Source organism: Chanodichthys erythropterus, chromosome 23 (genome assembly GCF_024489055.1).
Source record: "Chanodichthys erythropterus isolate Z2021 chromosome 23, ASM2448905v1, whole genome shotgun sequence".
Lineage (NCBI taxonomy): Eukaryota > Metazoa > Chordata > Actinopteri > Cypriniformes > Xenocyprididae > Chanodichthys > Chanodichthys erythropterus.
The window spans coordinates 30,108,145-30,133,089 of NC_090243.1; the positions used below are offsets into that span (position 1 = coordinate 30,108,145).

The 24,945-nt window shown below is 37.0% G+C and overlaps 1 protein-coding gene across 1 annotated transcript in view; it reads right to left on the bottom strand.

Moving 5' to 3' along the window:
• The window catches only part of dpp6a (dipeptidyl-peptidase 6a), a 293,120-nt gene that overhangs the window by 57,354 nt on the left and 210,821 nt on the right, over window positions 1–24,945 (bottom strand). The window contains exons 7-8 of the mRNA XM_067377789.1: window positions 24,543–24,624; window positions 14,288–14,408 (exon numbers count right to left, since the gene is read on the bottom strand). Of these exons, the coding sequence (XP_067233890.1) occupies window positions 14,288–14,408; window positions 24,543–24,624 (203 nt within the window). The remainder of the gene's footprint in view (window positions 1–14,287; window positions 14,409–24,542; window positions 24,625–24,945) is intronic.

Consider the following 24,945-nt stretch of genomic DNA (forward strand, 5'->3'; position numbering starts at 1 on the left):
TTTACCAATCAATGATCATTGTAAAGGAAGCATTTTATGGTTATATACCAATTATGTTGGTTTAGGGTCATGCCCACCTGACACCAATTACAGTAGATGTGTTTCTCAGGGGACCCTTGCAAAAACAAAACAAAACTAAATGGGCATTCCTGTACCTCAAACCAGTGATAGTATTTATATACTATTCTATTAATATATATTTTTTTATATATTATATTTTCATATTTCATTTTCATTTGAGTTAAAATGTTAGTAATTTTATGAGCTTTGTGTTGTTTTAATTAGTTTTTGATTTGAATATTTTCTGTTTTATTTTCTAATTTATCTTAATTTTAGTAATTTTAGTACAAATATATATTTTTTTAGTTAGTTGCCAAAGCAACATTTCTAAATTTCATTTTTTAACTATAAGTGTTTCATCTAATATTTATATTCTATTTCAGATTTCTCTTAAAAACTAACTCAGAATGGTATTAAAGGTGACATGAAATGAAAGTTGTGATTGTTTTTTTTACCCCTTACATTACATATATCGAACTGAAACAGCTTCTCGAACAAGAATAAATGTAGGGTGGGACTTGATATTGTCCATCGGGAATTAATTGAATGTGAGTGACAGGTTGTCCCGCCCTCACGCCATTAAACATCATCAGAGAAGAAAAGAGATGTTGCTGCCAGGGGGAGGGGAAGTTGTTTTTTCGCAATATTCCACTTTTGATTTCATGGTGACTTTAACAATGCCACAGTCATGGGTTTGATTCTCATTATGGACTGAATTACTCACCTGTTGTTTGAAAAAAAACAAAAAACACCTTCTATGTAGTAAACCTGACTGAATTAGACAATTTATATGTGCTGTGAGGTTAAGCTTCTGTTTTATGTATTAATGAATTGCCATTTCAATGTAAATGTGCTTCTCTTGATGAAAATTAAATAAAAACATATAATAATTTATAGCAGTTATCAAAGAAAAAAAAAAAAAAAATCACTATTTTTTTTTTCCAGCTGTGTCACATGTCAAAAACACAAAGCACTCCTGTTGTTGTTGTCGAACAGGAGCACTTACGCTGTCAGTGTAAACTCATGCTCAGTTTTAACTCAAGAACGGCATCAAGACAAGATAGAGCATTGGAGTAGTGTTATGTCTCCCACTCGCAAATAGGAGGGTGTTGTCAGAGGACTGGTCATTTTTGTGGACTCTAAAATCTATGTGACTATGCTCCCTTGTGATATGTGTAATATTGAAAACAGTGCTGCTTGGTATTTAAGAATCTTTGATGAACAGAAGTTCAAAACAACAGCATTTATTTGAAACAGAAATCGTTTGTAACATCATAAATGCATTTACTGCCTCCTCTGACCAATTTAATGTGTCATTGCTAAATAAAAGTATTAAGACAGGTACATGTTATTAGGAAAAGGGGTGTAAATAAAACACCAAAACTCATGGAAACGGAACAAAGTTTCCTTTCTCACTGCAAACTATATAAGTCAGTTTAGTAGCTCACTTCAGCAGGGGGCAGTAGAGAGCCTTAGTAAATGATCGCAGTCTAAAACGCTATAATGACACTTCAGGATGTGACTGCACACAAAACGCACACGCTTTAATCAGATTAATGATCTGCGGATGGTGGGGTACATGGGTAACTGATGAAACTAGCTATCAGAAAAACAAGAAGCTGCATATCCTCAAAACCAGCCCCTGAGATTACTGAATGGGATGCAAGTCAGATGACAAAAGAGATGATCTTAAAATACATTGATCTTAAATAAAAATCACTTTATTTCAGCTATAAGCATGGCAGACCTTTCCATCCAAAACACATAGTGTTTGAGGACAGCCATATGAAACAGCCATATGAGGACAGCCATATGAAAATACTGCCAGCAGTTGAGAGCGAAACCAATGATGTGGTCAGAAACTTTGGCCTGCTTAACCCAAGAATACACAAACCAAAAAAAAACCAAAAAAAAAAAAAAAACACACACACACACAAATACACAAGGCGGTCAAAATGAACCATGTTGGAATGAAGACTTTTCTTCCCTCACAAACATAGGTGTCCTATTAAATAATTAAAATAATTGATGATACACAAAAGTTTCAATACATCAAACATGCTTATTTGTCCACTTTCCTTGTATATATTCATGGGAAAAGATGAAATGTATTCTTTTTTAAAATGCAGTTGTACTCTTTCTAAACAAACTCTTAAACTAATTTAGATCTACTATAAAGTATACTCTAGTGTGAACCTTCACTCCCCACATTTCTTACAGACCATGCGAAAATGATTTTTTTTTTTTTTTCAGACAGATAAAATTTCAAATAACATTTGCACCTTTCAGTTACACTTTATTTTAGGGTCTTTTAACTAGTTGCTTATTAGCATGCATATTACTAGAATATTGGCTATTTATTAGTACTTATTAAGCACATATTAATGCCTTATTCTGCATGATCTTATTCTACATTCTTAATCCTATCCAATACCTAAACTTAACAAGTAGCTTACTAATTATTAATATGCAGTAAATTAGGAGTTTATTGAGGGAAACATAGTTATATGTGTTCTCTATATACAGTGGGTACGAAAAGTATTCAGACCCCCTTACATTTTTTCACTCTTTGTTATATTGCAGCCATTTGTTAAAATCATTTAAGTTCATTTTTTTCCTCATTAATGTACACACAGCACCCCATAGTGACAGAAAAACACTGAATTGTTGACATTTTTGCAGATTTATTAAAAAAGAAAAACTGAAATATCACATGGTCCTAAGTATTCAGACCCTTTGCTGTGACACTCATATATTTAACTCAGGTGCTGTCCATTTCTTCTGATCATCCTTGAGATGGTTCTACACCTTCATTTGAGTCCAGCTGTGTTTGATTATACTGATTGAACTTGATTAGGAAAGCCACACACCTGTCTATATAAGACCTTACAGCTCACAGTGCATGTCAGAGCAAATGAGAATCATGAGGTCAAATGAACTGCCTGAAGAGCTCAGAGACAGAATTGTGGCAAGGCACAGATCTGGCCAAGGTTACAAAAAAAAATTCTGCTGCACTTGAGGTTCCCAAGAGCACAGTGGCCTCCATAATCCTTAAATGGAAGACGTTTTGGATGACCAGAACCCTTCCTAGAGCTGGCCGTCCGGCCGAACTGAGCTATCGGGGGAGAAGAGCCTTGGTGAGTTTTTCTTTTTTAATAAATCTGCAAAAATGTCAACAATTCTGTGTTTTTCTGTCAATATGGGGTGCTGTGTGTACATTAATGAGGAAAAAAATGAACTTAAATGATTTTAGCAAATGGCTGCAATATAACAAAGAGTGAAAAATTTAAGGGGGTCTGAATACTTTCCGTACCCACTGTATACTAAAGTGTTACCCACCTTTCTAAATGTAAATTTTGGGCAGAGTTTGCACCTCTTCCTTTGTTTGGGCCTGCCCTTTCCTGTAGCCTTTCTCTACTCGTATATATACAGCATCTGAAACCACATACTGTCTAAATATGAATGAGCAGTATGAGTATCATAAAGCATGATTGTGTGTATGAATGCAGTCTGAATGTACTACATGAATTCCTGACATACTACTCATTTCACATACTGTTTTTCACCTATATAGTAGTGATATATGCTTATTCAAACATGGGTTTGGTGTCTCAGGAAAATTCTTGGTTCAGAGCAAAAAAAGTCACAATAGATGTTTATGTAATCTGTAAACATTCAAGAAAAAATATTATTTACAAAAATGTATTCAATTTGACCCTTTTCATGCATTCTAGGCAGACGCGGATTAACGCACAGGCTTGCCTTGCCTGCAGCCTAGGGGCCCCACGTATGCAGGGGCCCCGGATTGGCCAGACTATTTTTTTTTTATAATTTTAAATTTACTTCAGTGCAAACAAAAAAGACCCTCATTGGCCAGTAAGAAAATAAATAAGCAGGCGATTGGATAGATGTGACATTTGGGTCAAATCTGTCCAATCAGCTGCTGATCAAATCATGTCAATCATTTTCATTTACGTCACTGCTATTGCTATTACGATAGTGGAGCACAAAAAAAAAATAAATAAATAAAATAAAATAAAATAAATAAATAAAAAAATACAAAGGTTAAAAGAACAATGTGAACAAGATATACTGAATAAAATCCCAAAATTGACTTGAAACTTCCAGGCATTGTATACATCAAGACAGAAGTGGCAAAGTCACACAGTTTGTGAGGGAGAGATCGCTTACGGCAGGAAATCCAAACATTCGCCTATGATTCATCGACCTCAAATACGGCTTATCACTTGAAACATGTAAGTAGTTGCAACTTTACAAGTCCGCTAATGTTAGCCTAGTCCTAGATAAATGTGCGCTATTATTTGCCGCATATCCATGTTTGTGTGGAGAGCGAACTCTGTCATTTTGGTCATACAGATAAGAGTAATATAAACTGTAAAGTGTCTACTTTTATTTCTGTAAACTCACAATAACAGAAAACATTTTGTTTTTGTAAAATGCATATAGGCATGTCCACCACTGCGGATATGACGAATCAGCATCGTAGTCTTAATTTTCGCAGCTGAAACAGAAAACATTATCAATAAATTATTAAAATGTTTAGACAGTCTCTAAGTTACACATTCATAATAATTACGTTTGCTGGTGCAATGTGGCAAGTTTCATGCATGTGTTGATTAGGCTATGTATTATATATTGGTTTATTATATATGATTTATTATGATTTTTGCAACCTGGTCTCATGACGAAAACGTACCCGTGGGCATGCTTTCGCGAGTCGCAAAATACATACCAATGAGTACATATCGCTGCAGTTTTGATGCAAAATATCCACTGAGTGGCACTAAAAGAGTGCTCCTTTTTTTTTTTTTTTTTTTTTTTTTGCCGGAGCAGATAATAGGGTGAATGTGGTACGTTTTTATGACATTGCTTTTTAGACGAATCGCCGCAGTTCTTGATTTGACATTTGCGCTCCGTTGCGTTTTAAATTAACTTCCCACCGGCGCTACGCCTAAACCTACCCGATAGTGTTAACAAAAGCAAACGTGACGTAAAAAGCGTCTGCGATCGTACCATTTTAAAGCTCGTTTAAATGTCTTTGAGCTCTCTTTTTTTTTTGCCATCAGTCGCCTTTCACGGGATTCATACCCAGGCAGGGGGGAATCGACTCCTCGTCTTAAGTCCAACTCCGTATCGGCTGAGCTACCGAGCAAGATTACTCGCGGCCAAAAAAAGCAAAAGACAAGAGCCATGAAAGTCCAAAGTACGTTCAATTACAAATCGGGCACTATGGTAAGAAGCGTTTTGAAGTCGTAACATAGTATTGCGCGAGGAGACGTGAAAACGAGTCTTTATGAATCCATAATCCGACCCTGGCCGTCATTGAAACTGTGTGTGAAAATGAGCAAAAGCGCTTATTGGACGTTTTACCGTCCTCTAGCGTTCGTTTCAGTCAGAAACTGCAGCGAGACATACGTATCGGTACGTAATTTTGTGTCTCGCGAAAACGTGCCCACAGGTACGTCTCTCCTATGAGACCAGGTTGGATTTTCAATTTCCCATTTTACCTACGTGGCATGGTGGTAATTTTCTTACTGTGGGCCACCAGTTGAAGGAATGTAGAAGAAAAACTGTAGTATTGGCTGTCTCAATCTGTGTGTGTATGCCAGTTAACCTTATTTGCGTGTGGACCATTTATGGCACTAAATACATTTTTTTCTAGTAAAGCATAATGATTAAGGGGGGGCCTCACACAAAGAGCAGCCTGGGGTCCCTGACCACCTTAATCCGCCCCTGATTCTAAGGTTAACAAACATGTACACTGCCTTAGAGTGAGCAGCATTTTCAATTATTTCTCTATGGGAGCTGAATAGCAGGCTTGTATATGGGATTGTGGGATTGGCAGTAATGCAGAGCACGTGGTGAAAGCGCCAAAAAGTCGGAGACTGCTGAAATTCATGTAAATGGACAACAAAAAGTGCTGGGTGGCAGCATATCGCTGTGAGGTGTAGGGAGGTCTGTCATAAACATTTCAAAATCTGTCAGCACTGCCAGATTCAGTGCTTAAAAATCCCAACATTTTGGGAAAGTGACCCTATTAAGCCAACCTAAATCCTAAGGTTTACATGTTTCTGACAGATATCTGAAAACTTCTTCAGTAAGGTAAATATTAAATGGAGGTTGAATCATCTAAATACACATTTTGTTAAGCTGACAAACATAAGTTTATGGAAAGGTTCATTGTGTTCTTAGCTTAGGGACTTCATGTTGTCATTGAAGCTCCTTCAAAACCCACTTAAGAAAATCATTTTAAATACTGGATTATAAATACAAAAAGATGATTAAATCATTTGTTTTAATTTTGTATGGTTGGAAACAGTTTTTATACATTTTCAATGTTGTGCAGTAGCTGGAGATACTTACAAAATCCATCCTTTCAAACAGAGAAGATTTGTTTAAAAGTCTTCTGTATTTTTATGTATTGTTTGCAGAGACCATAGAAATGAATGAGAAGTGCTGTCAACTGAATCATACCTGTCACAAAATTGTCTGTGACTTTTCTTAATGAAAATGAATGTTTATAAGCTAACATGTTGAAGATTAGCCGATGGGTTGTCGATTCATTAAAGGGGTGGTTCATTGTGATTGCACTTTTTTAACTTTAGTTAGTGTGTAATGTTGCTGCTTGAGCATATCTGCAAATCTGCAAAGCGCTGAAAGTTCAATGCAAACAGAAATATTGTCTTTTAAAGAATTCTCGGACAAAATGACAAGTTATAACCGTAATTAAACTAAACTATACCTGTTCTATTCCTCATGCAGCATATATTTTCTGGATCTTACAACAGTTCCCACACGAGCGACTTCTAGATTATCATGACAGAATATGCTAATCAATGACTTTAAGATAGTTAACTCCACATCGGCTACATAAATTCATCAACTAATCATTCAGAAGCGTCCTGTTGCATTCAAAATGTTGTCACTTCTTCGTGAGTCTCTCCATCATTGTCCGACTCAGTTTTGAACATTAAAGGCTGAACAGTTTGACAGCTTCAGTGAGATAATGTGAGGCGCTGCTAAGTGCTAACACAAGATCTCTTATACTCCGCCCCTTTTGAGAGCAGCAGATCATTTGCATTTAAAGGGACACAAAAATTAGAGTGTTTTTGCTCACCCTCAAAAAGTGACAAATTTAACATGCTATAAAAATTTATCTGTATGGTATTTTGAGCTAAAACTTCACATACACACTCTGGGGACATCAAAGACTTATTTTACATATTTGAAAAGTGGCATTATACCACCCCTTTAAATGATAATTTTAATTTTCCCATAAAAGCTTTCTTCCATAAAAGTAAACTCTAGTCTACTTCACTGCATGCCACAGCATTAGCTGGCACTTTTTTTTTTTTTTTTTTTGCTAACCTTGCAGGCTTGCCTTCAAGTGGCTTTGGTTTGCTACTGTTTCCCTTTGTCTCCATAATTTCCCTGGTTAGTTACCATGACGACTTATCACCTTTACCTGTTTCTTGTTTTCTGTGTTTCAGTTTGTCGGTTGCTGTCTTTACACATCAATGAAAAGCTGCTGATTCTCCTCTCTTCCCATCATGTTTGGATAATTGCTATCAGCTCCTTGTTTGGATTATCTTAGTGTTTGTGTGTTCATGGAATACAGACTGCCTGCTAAAAGATCCTCACCTCTCCTCATACCTGCCACACCTGTGACACACATTTGATTTATACAACAGTTTATTCTGGTTCTCAATTCTGATTGGGTAAGAGCCTTTTCCAAACATGTGATATTCTGCCAGTATCACCACGGGAACTGTTTTACCATTTGTATCACTCTGCTTGCAGTATTACAGAGAGTGTCATGGCGGATGAGCAAACCCATCATCATTTTACAAATTCTACTGTTGTTGTGTCACGGAATGTAGTTATTTAGACCTCAAATATGTGACTTCTACATAAACATAGCACCTATTTGACAATTTGTTTAGACGTTTTCAGAGATGTGCCCTCGAGGCTCTCAGCGGATGTTCAGCGCAACAGCTTCATCTCGGCCAGTCCTTTGGGAATTTGCAGCTAGCTCTTATGTAGATAGTGTTTAAACATAATGTATATTTCATTTTGGGTATATCGGACGTGGCAATCTTTGGTCTTATTAATGTATTACTTGTTCCAGAGCAAATCGATTTGGCTAGGGGCAAAGTTAAGTTTCATAACTTTATATTTTTATTTTACTGAAATCCTGTACTGTAACTAGCACTGCTTTTGTACTTTTGACTGAACTGTTTGCTCATTTATTTCCTATTGTACTAACTTATACTTTTATCGTGTGATATTGCTTATACACTTTTCATTTTAAAATTATTTTAAAAATCGAAACTTACACAGATCAATGGATTTGGGTCACACTTTATATCAGGTGTGATAAGAAATGGATATGTACAATGTACTTAAACATGTAAAACATTTTGTAAACATGTATGTACACAATAAGTGTATTGTACCAAATGATTAAAGGTGCCATCGAACGTTTTTTTTTCAAGATGTACTGTAAGTCTAAGGTGTTCCCTGAATGTGTCTGTGAAGTTGCAGCTCAAAATACCCCATAGATTTTTTTAAATAAATTTTTAATAATTAGAAATGCGCCGATTCAGGCTGCGGCCCCTTTAATTGCTCGTGCTCTCCGCCCCCTCCCGAGCTCTCGACTCTATCATTGCATAAAAAAAGTTCACACAGCTAATATAACCCTCAAAATGGATCTGTACAAAGTTTTCGTCATGCAGCATGTCTAATCGCACAAGTATGGTATTTATTTGGATGTTTACATTTGATTCTGAATGAGTTTGATTGTGCTCCGTGGCTAAAGCTAACATTACACACTGTTGGAGAGATTTATAAAGAATGAAGTTGTGTTTATGCATTATACAGACTGCAAGTGTTTAAAAATGAAAATAGCGACGGCTCTCGTCTCCGTGAATACAGTAAGAAACGATGGTAACTTTAACCACATTTAACAGTACATTAGCAACATGCTAACAAAACATTTAGAAAGACAATTTACAAATATCACTAAAAATATCATGTTATCATGGATCATGTCAGTTATTAATGCTCCATCTGCCATTTTTCGCTATTGTCCTTGCTTGCTTACCTAGTCTGATGATTCAGCTGTGCACAGATCCAGACGTTAATACTGGCTGCCCTTGTGTAATGCCTTGAACATGAGCTGGCATATGCAAATATTGGGGGCGTACATATTAATGATCCCGACTGTTACATAACAGTCAGTGTTATGTTGAGATTCGCCTGTTCTTCTGAGGTCTTTTAAACAAATTATTTAATTAATTATTATTTACTGATTTATATAAGAAGGAGAAAACAATGGTGTTGTTTGATGTCATTTCCATGTACTGAACTCGTTACTATGCCGAGGTAAATTCAATTTCCAATTCGATGGCACCTTTAATATAAATGTTAGTACACAGACACTTAATAGTAAGTGGGAAAATTTATGATCCCAAATAAGTCAAGAACTAAACATTTGAATAGATATCCCCTTAAAAAAAAGTATCAACAATGTGCATTTATTGTAAATGATTTCTCTAATGTTTTCTGCCTTTTTATATTTCTAAATAAAATAATAAGCAGGCTTATTTACACTTTCATTGTAGCAATGAAGTCTGCAAAAAGGATAGCAGTTATAAAGTGGACCCTTCTGAATCATTCTGGGCACGCTTCTGAATCATAAAATGTCAAATTGGACATCCTATGCTCTTGTAAACATGCAGAAAAAAATATCGCAAGACTGCATGAAGTTCGCCTTACTGTGAGTTTCTTGCAGGGTTCATTTCATGATCTTCATTAGAGCAGACGTGGTCTGCCACGGCAAGAACTACATGTGGTTCACTGATTATCCAGGGGTAATTAAAACTCAGCATTGATTATGCAGACTGATTGAGGTAATTAATATCCTCTCGGCAAAGTGATGAACTACTCTAAGAAAGCATACTTACTCACAACAATGCAACAATCTACATTCTTGATCTCCAAATTACAGAGAGGAGATTGTGTAGGGGTGAGGTTGATTAGAACACTTTCCTCATAATAACTTTCAGCCACTTTCAAATCACATTAAGTAAATGAACACTGTGGATCGTTCAACTTTAATGCAACTCCATACAGCTAGAGGAATTAAACTGCTCTTGTAAAGATGGATATCGGTTGTTTTAGCTTTTTTGGGTTGGCATGGGTAATCTGAATTAACATACATTAACCTTTTCCTAAGCACATCAGAGAACTCCATATGTAGAATGGTCCAGCAGGCATAAACATCTTCGCCAATCAATGCGCAGCATTGGAGTCTGTTCTCCTCAACACGCATAACAGACTCTCAATTTATATTGAACAGCCTCAGACTGCACTAAAGATTGAGGATTCATTAATCATTCAGACGATCTGCGGATGAACTAAATGGCTGTAAACCATTCACATGAACAATGACTGACCATAAACCCAAGGACAGGAAGTTAAGGACAGAGAGGCATCCATGGGGCACATGTAAACTTGAACCAACATGTTGGATGTGAGTTGTATGGATCTCAATTCTTGTCTTAAAGTGCCCATATGCTTTTTTTTTGGATGTGATGAACGGATTTAATTTATTTGTATTTATTTATTTTTTGATCAACTGGATCGGGGGTTCACCCTTACCCCTTTTCCACCAGAATGGTTCAGGATCTGGAGCCAGAGCCTGTTCTCGGCCAGGTGAACCGGAGCCTGCTGTGAACAGCTACGTGTTTCTATAGAATTGAGGAATGAGCAGTGACATAACACTGTTACATGTTGTTTACCTGACTATAACCTGTCTGAAATCAAACACAGTGTGCGTGCCGATGTTTGTGCAGGTGGTGCATTCACAGCTTGCATGAACTCCTGGTACTCTCATCTGTCCTTTTTAGAGATACAGTATATTGAAAATGAAACCGCCAATTCACTCGCTCTATTGCATGCTGGGTCTCTCACATGCACAGTTTTTTATAGTCTTTATTGCCAAAAGTATTGGGACACACAGGTGTATAAAATCAACCACCTAGGCATGCAGACTGCTTCTACAAACATTTGTGAAAGAATGGGTCACTCTGAGGAGCTCAGTGAACTCAAGCATGGTACCGTGATAGGTTGCCACCTGTCACTAAGTTAATTCATGAAATTTCCTCACTACTAAATATTCTACGGTCAGCTGATAGTGGTATTATAACAAAGCGGAAGCAAATGGGAACAACAGCAACTCAGCCACAAAGTGGTAGGCTATGTAAAAATCACACAGCAGGGTCAGGGTATGCTGAGGAGCACAGTGCACAGAAGTCGCCAACTTTCTGCAGAGTCAATAGCTACAGACATCCAAACTGGGTTTCCATGGCCGAGCAGCTACATCCAAGCCTTACATCACCAAATGCAATGTAAAGTGCCGGATGCAGTGGTGTAAAGCATGCCGCCACTGGACTCTAGAGCAGTGGAGTGACAAATCACGCTTCTCTGTCTGGAAATCTGATGGACGAGACTGGGTTAGGTGGTTGCCAGGAGAATGGTACTTGCCTGACTGCATTGTGCCAAGTGTAAAGTTTGGTGGAGGGGGGGTAGTTTTTCAGGGGTTGGGCTTGGCCCCTTAGTTCCAGGAAAAGGAACATTGATGCTTCAGCATATCAAGACATTTTGGACAATTTCATGCTCCCAACTTTGTGGGAACAGTTTGGGGATGCCCCCTTCCTGTTCCAACATGACTGCACACCAGTACACAAAGCAAGGTCCATAAAGACATGGAGGAGTGAGTTTGGTGTAGAGGAACTTGACTGGCCTGCACAGAGTCCTGACCTCAACCCGATAGAACACCTTTGGGATGAATTAGAGCGGAGACTGTGAGCCAGGTCTTCTCGCCTACATCACTGCCTGACCTCACATATGCGCTTCAAGAAGAATGGTCAAAAATTCCCATAAACACATTCCTAAACCTTGTGGAAAGCCTTTCCAGAAGAGTTGAAGCTGTTATAGCTGCAAAGGGTGGGCCAACTCCATATAATAAACCCGACGGATTAAGAATGGAGGTCATTAAAGTTCATGTGCATGTAAAAGCAGACATCCCAAAACTTTTGGCAATATAGTGTATATAGATCTAAAGAGCAGTGTAGTGCAACATTATTACATTGCTCAATGAGACTGCCACAGTGACATCTTTTTTTCGCCCCCGCCAACACCCCCCGGCTCCATTCGAGACCAGCAAGTTTTTAGGGCCAGAGCTGAACTGGCCTTTCCAGCCCAGAACCCTCTGTTCTGCAGTGATAATCCACGGAATGGTTCAAGAACAGACACAGGCTGGAAACTGGCACTGGAACTGTGTCAGTGGAAAAGGAGTACCTGTAGGCTATTTAGGTTTGCCAAGTAACTTTGCCTAAATTAATGTAAAATTCAAATGATGTTCAGATGATTCAGTTATGTGATTATTGGCTGTTATACACTGGATCCAAATATGGATCATCCAATCAGAATAAGTCAAAACTATGTTTTAATGAATGTCCTGTAAAATGAATATGTAAAAAATAAAGAATACAAATATGGTACATAAATAATAGAGAGATAAAGCATACATACTGTAAACCGAAGCAGAGAAACTGAGTTCAGGAGCGTCAGAATTGGCCAGGATGAGTCTATGCTTTCTTTAATACATTCAACCCTTTCAATAAATAATAAGTGTCAATTTCGTGACCTTCCATGCCTCATAAGCTCAAGGCAAGGGCCAGTCGCTGCAATATGAGCTCAGATTAAAGTTTAAATGGGAGACTCACATCACACGTGGAGTAAATCTACAACCACAGAGTCCTGTCAAAGGTGGTGGTGCATTCTGGGAGATTCTGGACTATTGATTGTTCTTTCTTTGATTCTTTTACAATGCACAGAAAACTATCTATCACCATTGAAGGGTGAAAGAGGACCAGGCCTGGGAAAGACTACTGCAGCTCATTTTGTTTTGATGTTTCTGTTTATTTTGTGATTATGCTTTACGTTGACAGTTTGCCAGTTACAACTTCCTTCTTCCCTGAACTTGAATTTTGCGACGTTAGTGCTGAAACCTGGGAGAAACACACTGTCAAGAGCCCTCAAGAGAATAGCAGTGTTGAAGAGGTCGGGCAGCATGGGGGACTGGTGACCGACAACATCTGCTCAAAGCGTTGGCGCTGGAGCAATGGATTAGGGGATGGAGAAGCTCGCTGCCATCCATGAGGAGACAGAGGAGTCACAACTGTTCACCGGAGTCCAGGGCCTGCTGCCGTCCTCCATGATGGGGAGGAGAAGGCAGAGTGATGCAACGGGGCTCACTGCCAGGTGTCCAAAGCCGTACGAGCCGTTGCTGTCCACAAAGGGACAGAGTTGGAGGCCATCCACCCAGGGGTGTCCAGTATCATTGCAGGGCAATGCAAATGAGGGCCTCTCAACTAGTTGAGGACAGAGCGGCACTGTGTTCGGGATACCATACCAATTATTTTTTTCTCACCTCTGTCCCTCCTCATTCTTCCATTTCCTTTCTCTTGACTCATCTATCTATACTAGGGGTGTTTTAGGCGATATTAATATGTGCCTTGACGGAGCATGAGGGTGAAATTAGCATGGACTATGCTTAGCATAGAACCACTACGTTTACATTACATTGCCTCCACATTACATTTACATTGTTGTTTTGCCTTTTTCATAGACATAAAAACTATTTAATTCAGTTGGATAATGGTCGTTTCAATTGTAAACTATTGTAAACATCTGCTCTGCTCATCAAGCACGAGTCTCACACAGTGCAGCAGGAATCACAGTTCACTGATCATGTGATGAGAGTAAAGTGAAATGACTGACAAGACCATGGCAGAGGGTTTGTTGTGCAACAGAGCTTAAAAGTGTCTGCTAAATGTCTTAGCTTGTAGAATGCATGCTCAGCACCACCACTCCCTATACACAAGGTATGTGCGATTGCGAATTTGAAAACGCAAGCTCCTTGATACGCGCAAATTAGGCTACATACAACAGCTTGTTTCCCAATATCAAAACAAACCAATCTTAGGCTGGGCTGTGTAGTTGTAACTACCAAAGAGGCTAATTTTCTGATAGTTTGGTCAGACCAGTACTTGTCCTGACATAGCCTCATCTAGAGAATCACATTTAGTTTTGCAAGCCATAAAAACAAATGTACATGTTTTAAACAAATCTTTCATACCTTCATAAAGCCAGTCGCTTAGGCCGTTGAAAATCACACCCTCTTTCCCAGTAGAAACAAGACGGATGGATCTGTTCTCCACAGTGGCCCGGTAGTAGATGTTATTCTCAAATATAAAAATCTAGAGAAATGGACAGAAACACAAAGCAATCAAAATCTGATGGATAGGCCAAGAGGGTTTTACTGGTGATGACATTTACAGTGTGCATGGAGAACTTTAAAGGGGTTACAGCTTTTATTATTACATTTTTTCCCCCTGAGGTCCATTTATAATGTTGGTAAGTTTACCCTCTCTCTGACCCATAGAAACAATCTAAGGAGTTTTGTTGTTGTTGTTGTGCCTTTAAGAAATGTAAAAGTTATTTTTTTTGCTCATACACAGGCAGGAGGTATGTGTCACGTAAGGCATAGAGACAAGAACGTAAGATCCAGTTGCAGTTTTAATAGGGCAATCCAAAAAGGCAAAGGTCAAAATCCACATAAACAGTCCATACACGAAACAAGAAACAGAAACCAAAACAGAGAAGCAGGAATACTGAGGTGCACATAACATAGATTAACACTCAAGACAGTTGGGTGCAATGATGGGATAATGAGTCCAGGAAGTGGGTTATGGGAAATGAAGTCTGAAGAGGTGAGGCAATTGTCCGGGGTGGAGTGCCCTCTGGTGGCTAACCAGGGGACTCCAACTGGTGATCATGACAGTATGTTGTTAACTGCAAATTCAGTGTCTTTAATATTATTATTATTTTTAAGTATGCCACTTAATCTGTTGAGACCAGACTGAAAAAATCAGGTGTCCTGTTCAATATCTTGTTCTAACATCAGGATTCTTTGCAAGTATCCACAGGGTGACAGGTTTGTTGAACCTTTGCACACATATATGCGAGGAGTTCTGCTTTTTGACTTTTCATATTTAATCTTGCTTTCAACTTGACTTGGCAGGCCAAGTTTTTGATAACCCAACAGGCATTTTTATGTACGGCACAAAGTTTTTGCATCTTAGTCTCAATAAATGGTATTTTTTGGACAGGGGAGGTTTTCAGTTCTGAAAGTTACTGTATGCATACATACAACAGTTTGACTGAAAGAGCTCATGAAGACTCAAAGGTGCTTTTTAAGGGTTAGATCACCCAACAATGAAAATTCTGTCTTTAATTACTCAGCCTCATGTCGTTCCACACCTGTAAGATCTTCGTTCATCTTCTGAACACAAATTAAGATATTTTTGATAAACTGGCAATCAAACTGGCAATGTCACATGATTTCAGTAAACTAGGCTTTGTTTGATCATAAGTGTTTCAAAATTTCAATGGTTCACAACCGGGGGTGTGATTTTGGCAGTTTGAAACACACTCTGAAACACTGATTCGAAACAAAAGATTCGTAAAGCTTCAAAGCTTCATGAAACAGTGTTTTGAAAATGCCCATCACTATGTATTGTTGAATAAAGTCATTATTTTTCACATAAAAAATATTCTTGTCACTTCATATCATTAAGGTTGAACCACTGTTGTCACATGAACTGTTTTAAATATGTCTTTAGTAGCTTTCTGGGCATCTGAAAGTGTTAATTATCTTGTTGGCAATGGAGGCCTCAATGAGCCATTGGATTTTAACAAAAATATCTTAATTTGTGTTCCGAAGATGAACGAAGGTCTTACGGGTGTGGAACGACATGAGGGTGAGTAATCAGTGACAGAATTGTTTTTCTTAGGTGAACTAACCCTTTTTTGTAACTCACAGGCCTTTACACAGTTCTTTTTTTTTTTTCTTTTTTTTGGGGGGAGTGTCAGTATCCAAGCTAAGATCATCCCTAGAGCATTCAGAAGAGTCACCTAGTGGCTCAATTTATGAAACAACCTCCAAAGCACCATCTTTAAAATAACCTCTGCACTCAGAAATGAAAAGAAACACACTCCATGCTTAAGATCACAGAAGAAGGTCCTGAGGGAAGATAACAGGACATTTTGACATTTTAAAAGGAAAACCTTTCAGAAGAGAACAGTCCTTGAGCAGACCAAAATGAAGAGCATACAAACATGTTTAAAATTTTAGACCAGCAGCTAGAATGATTATAATGAATGTAGAGTTTCAAATGCTGACAACATTTGAAAATGATTTAATGTGTTTTAACCAAATTAAAAGTGATGAACAATCTAAATAAATTAATAATGATCTGAACGAAAGCTCATTTTACTTGGACTTTTAGCAAAAAACTTTATTTATTTACTATCGTTTATTTATTTATTTATTGACAAATCAATGTTTATCTCTTCACACTAAACTATTCAAACAGGAATAGTTTTCCCTGAAAAGGTCAGGCAAATTTGTGTTTCAGACATAATTTTTCAGTGTTGCCCGAATCAAACAGTGTTTTAATGTTCAGTGTTTAGCTTGCACAACCTCTGTAAAAATTAAAGGCAAATTGCCCAGTGTTTTTCATCTAACCCAACAGTCCTATGAGAAATCTATATTCTGAGATAGGAATGACTGTGATTGCAGTATTGTATTTTTTCCCCCAGTGATTCTCATTTACTTTGACCTTCATCGAATACTGTAATTAAAGCTAATTTTCTTGTTGTGCTTCCAGGTGAAACTTCATTAAGAATTTAGATCTTTTCGCTAATGTTATGGCTAAAATATCAGTTAGTGGTTCCGGTACTGCAGTCAATTCATTCATTTATCCCCTTAATGATACAAATATATATATATATATATATATATATATATATATATATATATATATATATATATATATATATATATATATATATATATATATATATATATATATATAATTATTTATTTCAATGGGTTTTATTTTACATCAATCACATGGGGTATTTTGGGACAGCAACTACTAATACACTACAAAGAAAGAATTTAAGAGACTGGTCCACAACACTCAAAAACCTAATACAAGACATTTATTAGGGTTAATGTAGTAATATGACCTCTAATGCCAATTAACAATAACCATAGACATGCAGACTTTTAATGCCTTCTAGCAATGCTTTATACTTTATTAAATTTATTTTACGAAGATAAAATTGCTAGAGTGGCTAGGAAAATCTGGCACCCGGACCAGTTCAATACTCTTGAATTTATTACATTGCCATCAGTATGTGTGGGTGTTTATAAACCTACCATTGGCTGTAGAAAGGGGTCTATCTCCTATAAAATTTTTACGTGTTATGAATTCATTTTTTTTTTTTTTCTATCATGTTTGCAAAAATACATACTGTTGCAAGCTGACCCAACTCAAATCAATGGAAACATCCTTGTCCAGTCCGTGTGGTCCAATTTCATCATGCACATCTTGATGCTGTTTTTATGTGATGTTTTACTGGGAGTTCGTGTACTGCACTGAATGTGAGGGGTGTTGAAAACTATTGACAGTGGACTAGCTCAGGAGAAGCATTGATTTGTAATCTCTCTTAAACATGCCACAGCTACTTCAGACAGCACTGGATGACATATAATGATTTATTAAGGCATCTTTGAAGAATAGTAAACAAAGAAAAATCAGAGTATATGCATACAGGAATGAAAGTTAAGACTTTGCAATGCAAATTTAAACAATTTAAAACCAAATACATGTCAAAAGGGGATTTCTGAGTTTCATGCATGCTTAATTGTTTTTTCAATGTACGCTTGTAATATATTTCAAATCTTATGTGTATATTAAACCATTGTTAAAAGACAATATAGTAGAAGCAATTATGAAATTACATATAAAGATGTACTTAAGTCCTACTTAAGTGGGTCAAAAATACTCTAAATATCAGCTAATTGCATTTAATATAAAATTAAACTATAATACACTTTAATTTGAATGCAATCAAGTGTCAAACATTACATTTAATTTGTACTTATGTATATTCTCTAAAGTATATTATTTCTTTAAGAAGTACTCAGTTTAAAAGTGTTAAGTAGTAAGCGTAAGAGTGTCGTTTGATATCAGCCAGTTCAAACAGAAGCATATGGCATTTAAGACAGAAGTCTTTTACTGTATATTTGTTTTGAACAGTGAATTTGAAATATTTGAATGCTTTAAAGGATTAAATTTTCTGAATGAAAATTTCCTGATAATTTACTCAGCCCCATGTCATCCAAGATGTTCATGTCTTTCTTTCTTCAGTTGAAAAGAAATGAAGGTTTTTGATGAAAACATTCCAGGATTATTCTCCTTATAGTGGACTTCAATGGAGCCCAAACAGCAAAAAAGCCCCTGTATATCTTTAATATAGTTAACCAATATTCCATGACAAGTGCCATTTTTCTCTAAATATCAGCATGATTACAAATGATATATATTGATTTTATACAAAATAATAATAATAAACAAGCAGTTTATATTAAATGACTTACATTTTAGGGTGTTTTCACACCTGAGTGTTTGTTTTGGAACCTGGTGCGTTTTCTCCCTTGGCTCAGTTCATTTAGGCGTATGTGAACATGGCATTCGCGCTCAGAACCACACCAAAACAATCACTCTGAGATCGCCTAAATTAGGTGGTCTCGACCCAAATTGCAAACAAACTCTGGGGCGGTTCGCTTGTGGTGTGAAAAAAATCCGACCCAATGGACCAACGAACCAAACTATATCATATTTCAGGAAATGTGTTATATAAAATGCAGCAGTGCTTGATTCTGTGTGTGAACACATTAGTTACTGCAGTTAAAAACCAAAGAGCGCCTCTTCATCTTAAAACGTTGCGTAATCACTTTTGTCCGTGCAAAAATGCTGTCCCCATGAAGGCTTGATTCCCACACTAGCTGCATTATAACATTCATATAATGTTTGCATGTGTCTCAACACAGTCTACTAGACAGCACTGGGAGATCCAGAGAGATCGTGCTTGAATTAGTATGAATGTAGTTTAATTTAACAGCGGGAATGACGGCTACTTTCGTACAGTGTTACAGTGACAGTGACAGTAGGTACTAAACAAGCCACAACATGCTCATGAAGCGAACTTTTCAGTCATTTTAAAGGATGACGCAGAGCAAACTCTGACCAATAAGGGGACAGTTGTACACGCATGTGACTTGCATAAACACATTTAGGTACGTTTTGAAATATTGCCTTGTGAAAGCAATCCGAACCAAGAAGAAAATGCAACATTGTAACAAATTAAGTCCCTGTTTCAGAACAATGCAATCGATCACCTCCTGGCGGGTTTAATTTCACATTTAAAGTATCTTTTCATTTTATAAATAATTTCAAATAACAGTATTTAACGTTTTATATTTTCAGCATTTCATTATTTATGCATCTGTAACTGCTTTTGACTGATTAACTTTAATAAAGTTTAATCTATAGTTATACAGTTATACATTAGATTACAATTTCTGCACCTGAAAATCTCCTGTTTAAGCCTACATAAACAAAAAAAAAACAAAAAAAAAACATGAAAAACATTTATTATTTATTTCATATGTTTGTTCTGATGTATTTATTTGTGGCATTACTTGTAATTTGATTATTTGTTCCTATTTTATTACTTACTGTTGACTTGTGTAACAATATTTAAAATTTGAATGAGTTAATTTAGTAGCTTTTGGTGACATAACCTTATTTATTAAGGTTACATGTATTAAAAACATAGAAAACAATAACATTTTTTGGAAGTGTATGCGAGGTGAATTTGCGGCGCCTTCTCGACACGACGACAATACGAGCTGAACTCTTCCAGTCTCAGCTACAAGTACAGTGTTTGAGGGTCGGTCAAAGTAGACGCTGTTCGCGGGCATCGTATTAAGACTGGCTGGCATTATGCAAATTTGTTACATAGGTTTGTCATGAGACTGAAATTGCTGATGACTCGTTTCAGCAGTTCAGAATCGATTCTTTCTTTTAGGAAACAATAACTTTATTTGTCATACACTTTGATCTTTAAAACTTTGCAGACCTTTTACATTACACACTACATGAAATGTAATATTTGAAAAAGCATAATGGAGCAATAGACGGCTATAGAAATATATAGACGGCTTGAAATGCAACGTTGGTTTTAATGTTGGTTCCAAACCACTATAAAGTGGAGCTGTATGAGAGCGTGAAAGTCTCATAGTAACTTTAAAAATAATAATAGGAACGCAGTGTGAATATTATAAAAGCAAGCAATCTCCATAAACATCTGTGATTCAAACACATTTCCATTTCCTCCATGAAATATTTCTCCATCGAAAGGAAAGAAATGGCTTTCAGATATTGACAATAAAAACCAGAGCAAACACAACTGAAGAAATCAGAAAAATTCTTCTGCCAGGTCAATAAAAATGTGCAGCCCATGAATATATGATGAGCTGAATTTTTCTGACTTAATTTCAGTTCAAGGTGTTCTGAACTGACAGGTCATCTGTACTGAAAAATAAAAAGTTGAGATTCTCAAAACATGAGCCTTCACATACAGAATACGGTTTGAGAGATTGATGCTCTGTATGTTTAAATATGCATGTTAAGATGCGTAATGCCATGTTTGGCATTCACACATCTAGGACATAGCACTGAATGACAGGATGTCCTAATTATTTATTATCGCACACTCATAAAGTCTCTGAGATGAGTCGAGCTGGTGAGCTCTCCTACTGTACATGTGGAATCATAAATTCAGTCAGAGTCTTTTGTGTGTCTGTGTGTGCTATAAACCACTGAGATTATTTCCAGGAACAGAGGGAGAGAGGAGGAGGTAGTCTTGTGATTCACTTCTGCTGTTGGATTTTGCCCCTTTTTCAGGGATCTAATGTGATAGAAGTAGCTGCAGATTGGGGTTGTCACCAGGGGTGGTTCTAGGATTTTATCCTCATGGGGACTTAGCCTTCAGTGAGAATGTGTAGCAAGAGACCATTGCCTCTTTAAATCGGCAGCACTATAGTAAATCAAAAATAGCCTAACAGTACTAAAATGGTACCAAGTCAATAAAAACATTTTATGAATGATATATTAATACCATTCTTTCAGCAGTACAGTTTAAATCTGTATACATATTTTCTTAACTCTTTCCTCGCCATTGATGGAATTTCCCGGCTTTCTGCATTTTCACTGTTGTACAGCAGGAGGCGCTATTAGGTGCTGTTGACATATTGGGCCCTATTTTAACAATCTAAACGCAAAGTGTAAAGCGCACGGCGCAGATGCACTCAGGGCGTGTCCAAATCCACTTTTGCTATTTTAACGACGGAAAAACGGTCCTTGTGCCGGGCGCATTTTTGAAATGGGTTGTCCCTATTCTCTTAATGAGTAATGAGTGTAACGTTCAATAAACCAATCAGAGTGTCATCTCCCATTCCCTTTAAGAGCTAGATGCGCTCGCGCCATGGCGGATTGCTATTTACATGGCGGAATTTGTTGGTGGAAAGTTCTCTCGTGCGCAAAGTTAAAGCGGGCTTGCAAATGCAGGCTTTCAAATAGCTCCGCGCGATGAGTCAGTTAATATATATGTGTGTGTATTGGCACGATTGTTCAATTAATTAGCCAATTTCGTTCATCATTATAAGTAGTAATAGGCTGAATTGAAAATAGGTATCCTAATTCTAATACACGTAATGACTATTCATCATTACATTTTTATATTTATGTAGCCTACACAATAATATTCTTTTACACTGTAATCCTTTTGTTTTTAATATTTGGCATATTTGTGTGATGCGTATCCCTGTGTGTAATAAGCAAAGTCAAGAAAAATTCTCAACTTTTCAGAATGCCGCAAGCGCACTGCAGGTCATGTGACAAGAACCACCCGATCAGCTTCGCCCTTTCTGTAACAAAACATCAAAAACTCAGCTGAACAGCTGATCATAGCTGTACAGGATGGTTTTTATATCTTACCTCCATATATCTATCTAGTAGTAGAGCTAATGCAAGGGCTAGAAATCAATTTATCCTTTGCTGAAGCTTCATCGTCCTAGTGGAGAGCACAGTTCATGGTGGCATAGCAACAAGAGACGCCACGGGAGCGTAAGCACTTTGGGAAGAAGGAGAAAGCAGTGCATCCACACTTTTCATGCGTTTTTAGACGCGATATGTGCCCCTTATACATCTTCTGAAAAAGTAAAACACATGCAAAAAAGGAGCAGAAACAAGTGATGAAAGCATTGCTTATGTACGCTGTAGTCTTTGAACAAAATCTAATTTGCTGCATCATTCAGAAAAGTATGCAAAAGTATGTTTTAGTACAAATGCACTATTACAAATTAATACTTTTATTCAGCATTTATGCATTAAACTGATCAAAAGTAATGTTAGAAAAGATTTTTGTTCCAAATAAATGCTGTTTCTTTTCATATCTTGGTGTCCACAAAAATACTTAACAACATAACATTGATAATGATATGAAATTCAATTAAATTCAATTTCATTTTTATTGTTGAAATTTCTGGAATGTTTCTTTTCTTGAGCAGCAAATCAGCATATTAGAATGATTTCTGAAGGATCATGTGATACTGAAGACTAGAGTAATGATGCTGAAATTTCAGCTTTGCCATCAAAGGAACTAACTCAAACACAAACCTTTGAACAGTAGTGTATATGTTGGTACATTTACTGTGTATTGTTATTTATTGTTCTAATGGTGCATGTAAATGAAAATGACTACATATTATTCTCCCTTGATTTTGTTACAAACATTGTGGAAAACATTCATTGATTATTTTTAACTAGATTTTTACAGTGCATTGGCTCTTTAAACATTTAAAATTTTGAAGACATTTTGCCACAACTGTTTTGGGTGTGAGTGATTTTGTCTGTTTGGTCAATATTGTTGTTTGATTAATTTTCTCACCATAATTGACAGCAGCAGATCTATTATGCTGCATGTACACAGTGCACAGATCTGATAATTTGACATATATCTGATTTGTTTTCATCATGTTTACTCTCACTGAAGACAAACCGAGTGTGTTTACACCAATACCTCGCCAAGACAAGAAATTACCCAAGAAGTACATCTGAATGTTTACAAGTGCAGGTGCATTACCATGAGGCGTAGCCATTCTTCTTAGAGCACATATCCAAATTTGCATGTGAGCACTCGACTGCAGCTGCCTGTCAGTCGTATTTCAAATTGAGTTGGCACTTGTACTACTGATAACAAAGACTATAGATATGCGATAAATAATATTATTATGAACGGGAGAAAGTGCAGTAAGCCTTCTAAATAAAAGAGCCAATAGCTAATTGGTAAAGTGACTGCGTCACTGCAGCTGTCTTTAGAAGCTTCGGAAACTGCTATAAAAACAGTCAATGTTCTGAGACGGGCTTAGGACTGCACATGCGCATTGGCTGGTCTAGCCTGAAAAATGCCGTCAACCAATTCAGCAAAATAAATTAAATATTTTTAATTATATTATAACATTTTCACTTTTCATTTTAATTTTTTGTATTTTTTATTTGCTTGTATCATATTTTTTAAATATTACTATTTAGGTGTATATTCAATTTAACATTATTATTATTATTTCATTTTTATTTACTTCCACATAGTATTTTTAGTGCTTTAACTTTATTAGCACTTAATTAATATTATTCTGTCATGACAACTCTCGGGAGATTGGTATGGTAATAAAGATTAGCAATGTAATGGATATGGCAATGTTAATGTTAATGTATATGGTCTTGGCGTAGTAGATCTGCTAAACTGCTGCTGCTGCTGCAGAGCAAGTACAGAGACTTGCTACAACCAATACATTCAGAGACATTCCTGTGAACATGTAAGACATGCACATGTAACATACATGAATTAACCCCCCATAGCAGTTCTATACAGGTGGAGCTGGGGAAGGTGGAGGGTATCTCAAAGCGCACTGGACACTGCTAACAGCAAACACTACCGGTATTTGTTTAAATGTTGAGCCGCAGCTCACTGGCCGCTGATGCAACAACAACCAATCAGTTGTGATATGCAGATAATGACATGTTCGCTACAAAATGAGTTAACAGTCTGCGCCATCTAGAGTTTCATGCCAGAACTGTGTAATTAACACTAAATAACACTTATTTCAGTTAGATGTGAAGGCAACATATTTTCATTTTCATGTCATAATTATATTTTATTTTATTTCAGCTTTATTTCAGTTAACAAAAACAAAAATGCTTTTAGTAGTTTTAGGTTCAGTTAAGGATAATAATTTTAAATTTAAGTTAAATCTGTAAAACCTAAAATTTCACTACTATATTTTTTTTTATGGTAAAGTTCTGGCAGTTTTTACTGCAAACTTGTTTTTACAGTGTGGGAAATGTCATCTTTACCAGCTGCTGGCCTCGCGGTCCCCATCCTGCATACTGCAGGTGAGCGTTTCGCACTTCTGGAGGGTTCAGGATCCATGTTTCCCTGTGAAAGAGAAGCAAAGACATTACTAATCGACTAGTTGTGGGATGACAAGTGGACTAGTTGACCATCCTGACCCAGACAAACTGACAGGCAATCAGTCAAACATTCATGTCTTCAGAGGGCTAACAGAGAACACTTCCTCTATGTGGTGCAGTGGAGCGTGTGCCAACAGATATTGATTTCGTCGCGGTGTACTACACAGCCCAACACAACAGCACGGCGAATAAAGCACCATGAGGGAATTCCTGCAGCAGGAAATCTAACAGTGATAGTATATCCCTGTGCGCTGTTAAATCCGGCCGGAGCAGCGGCCCAGCGCTG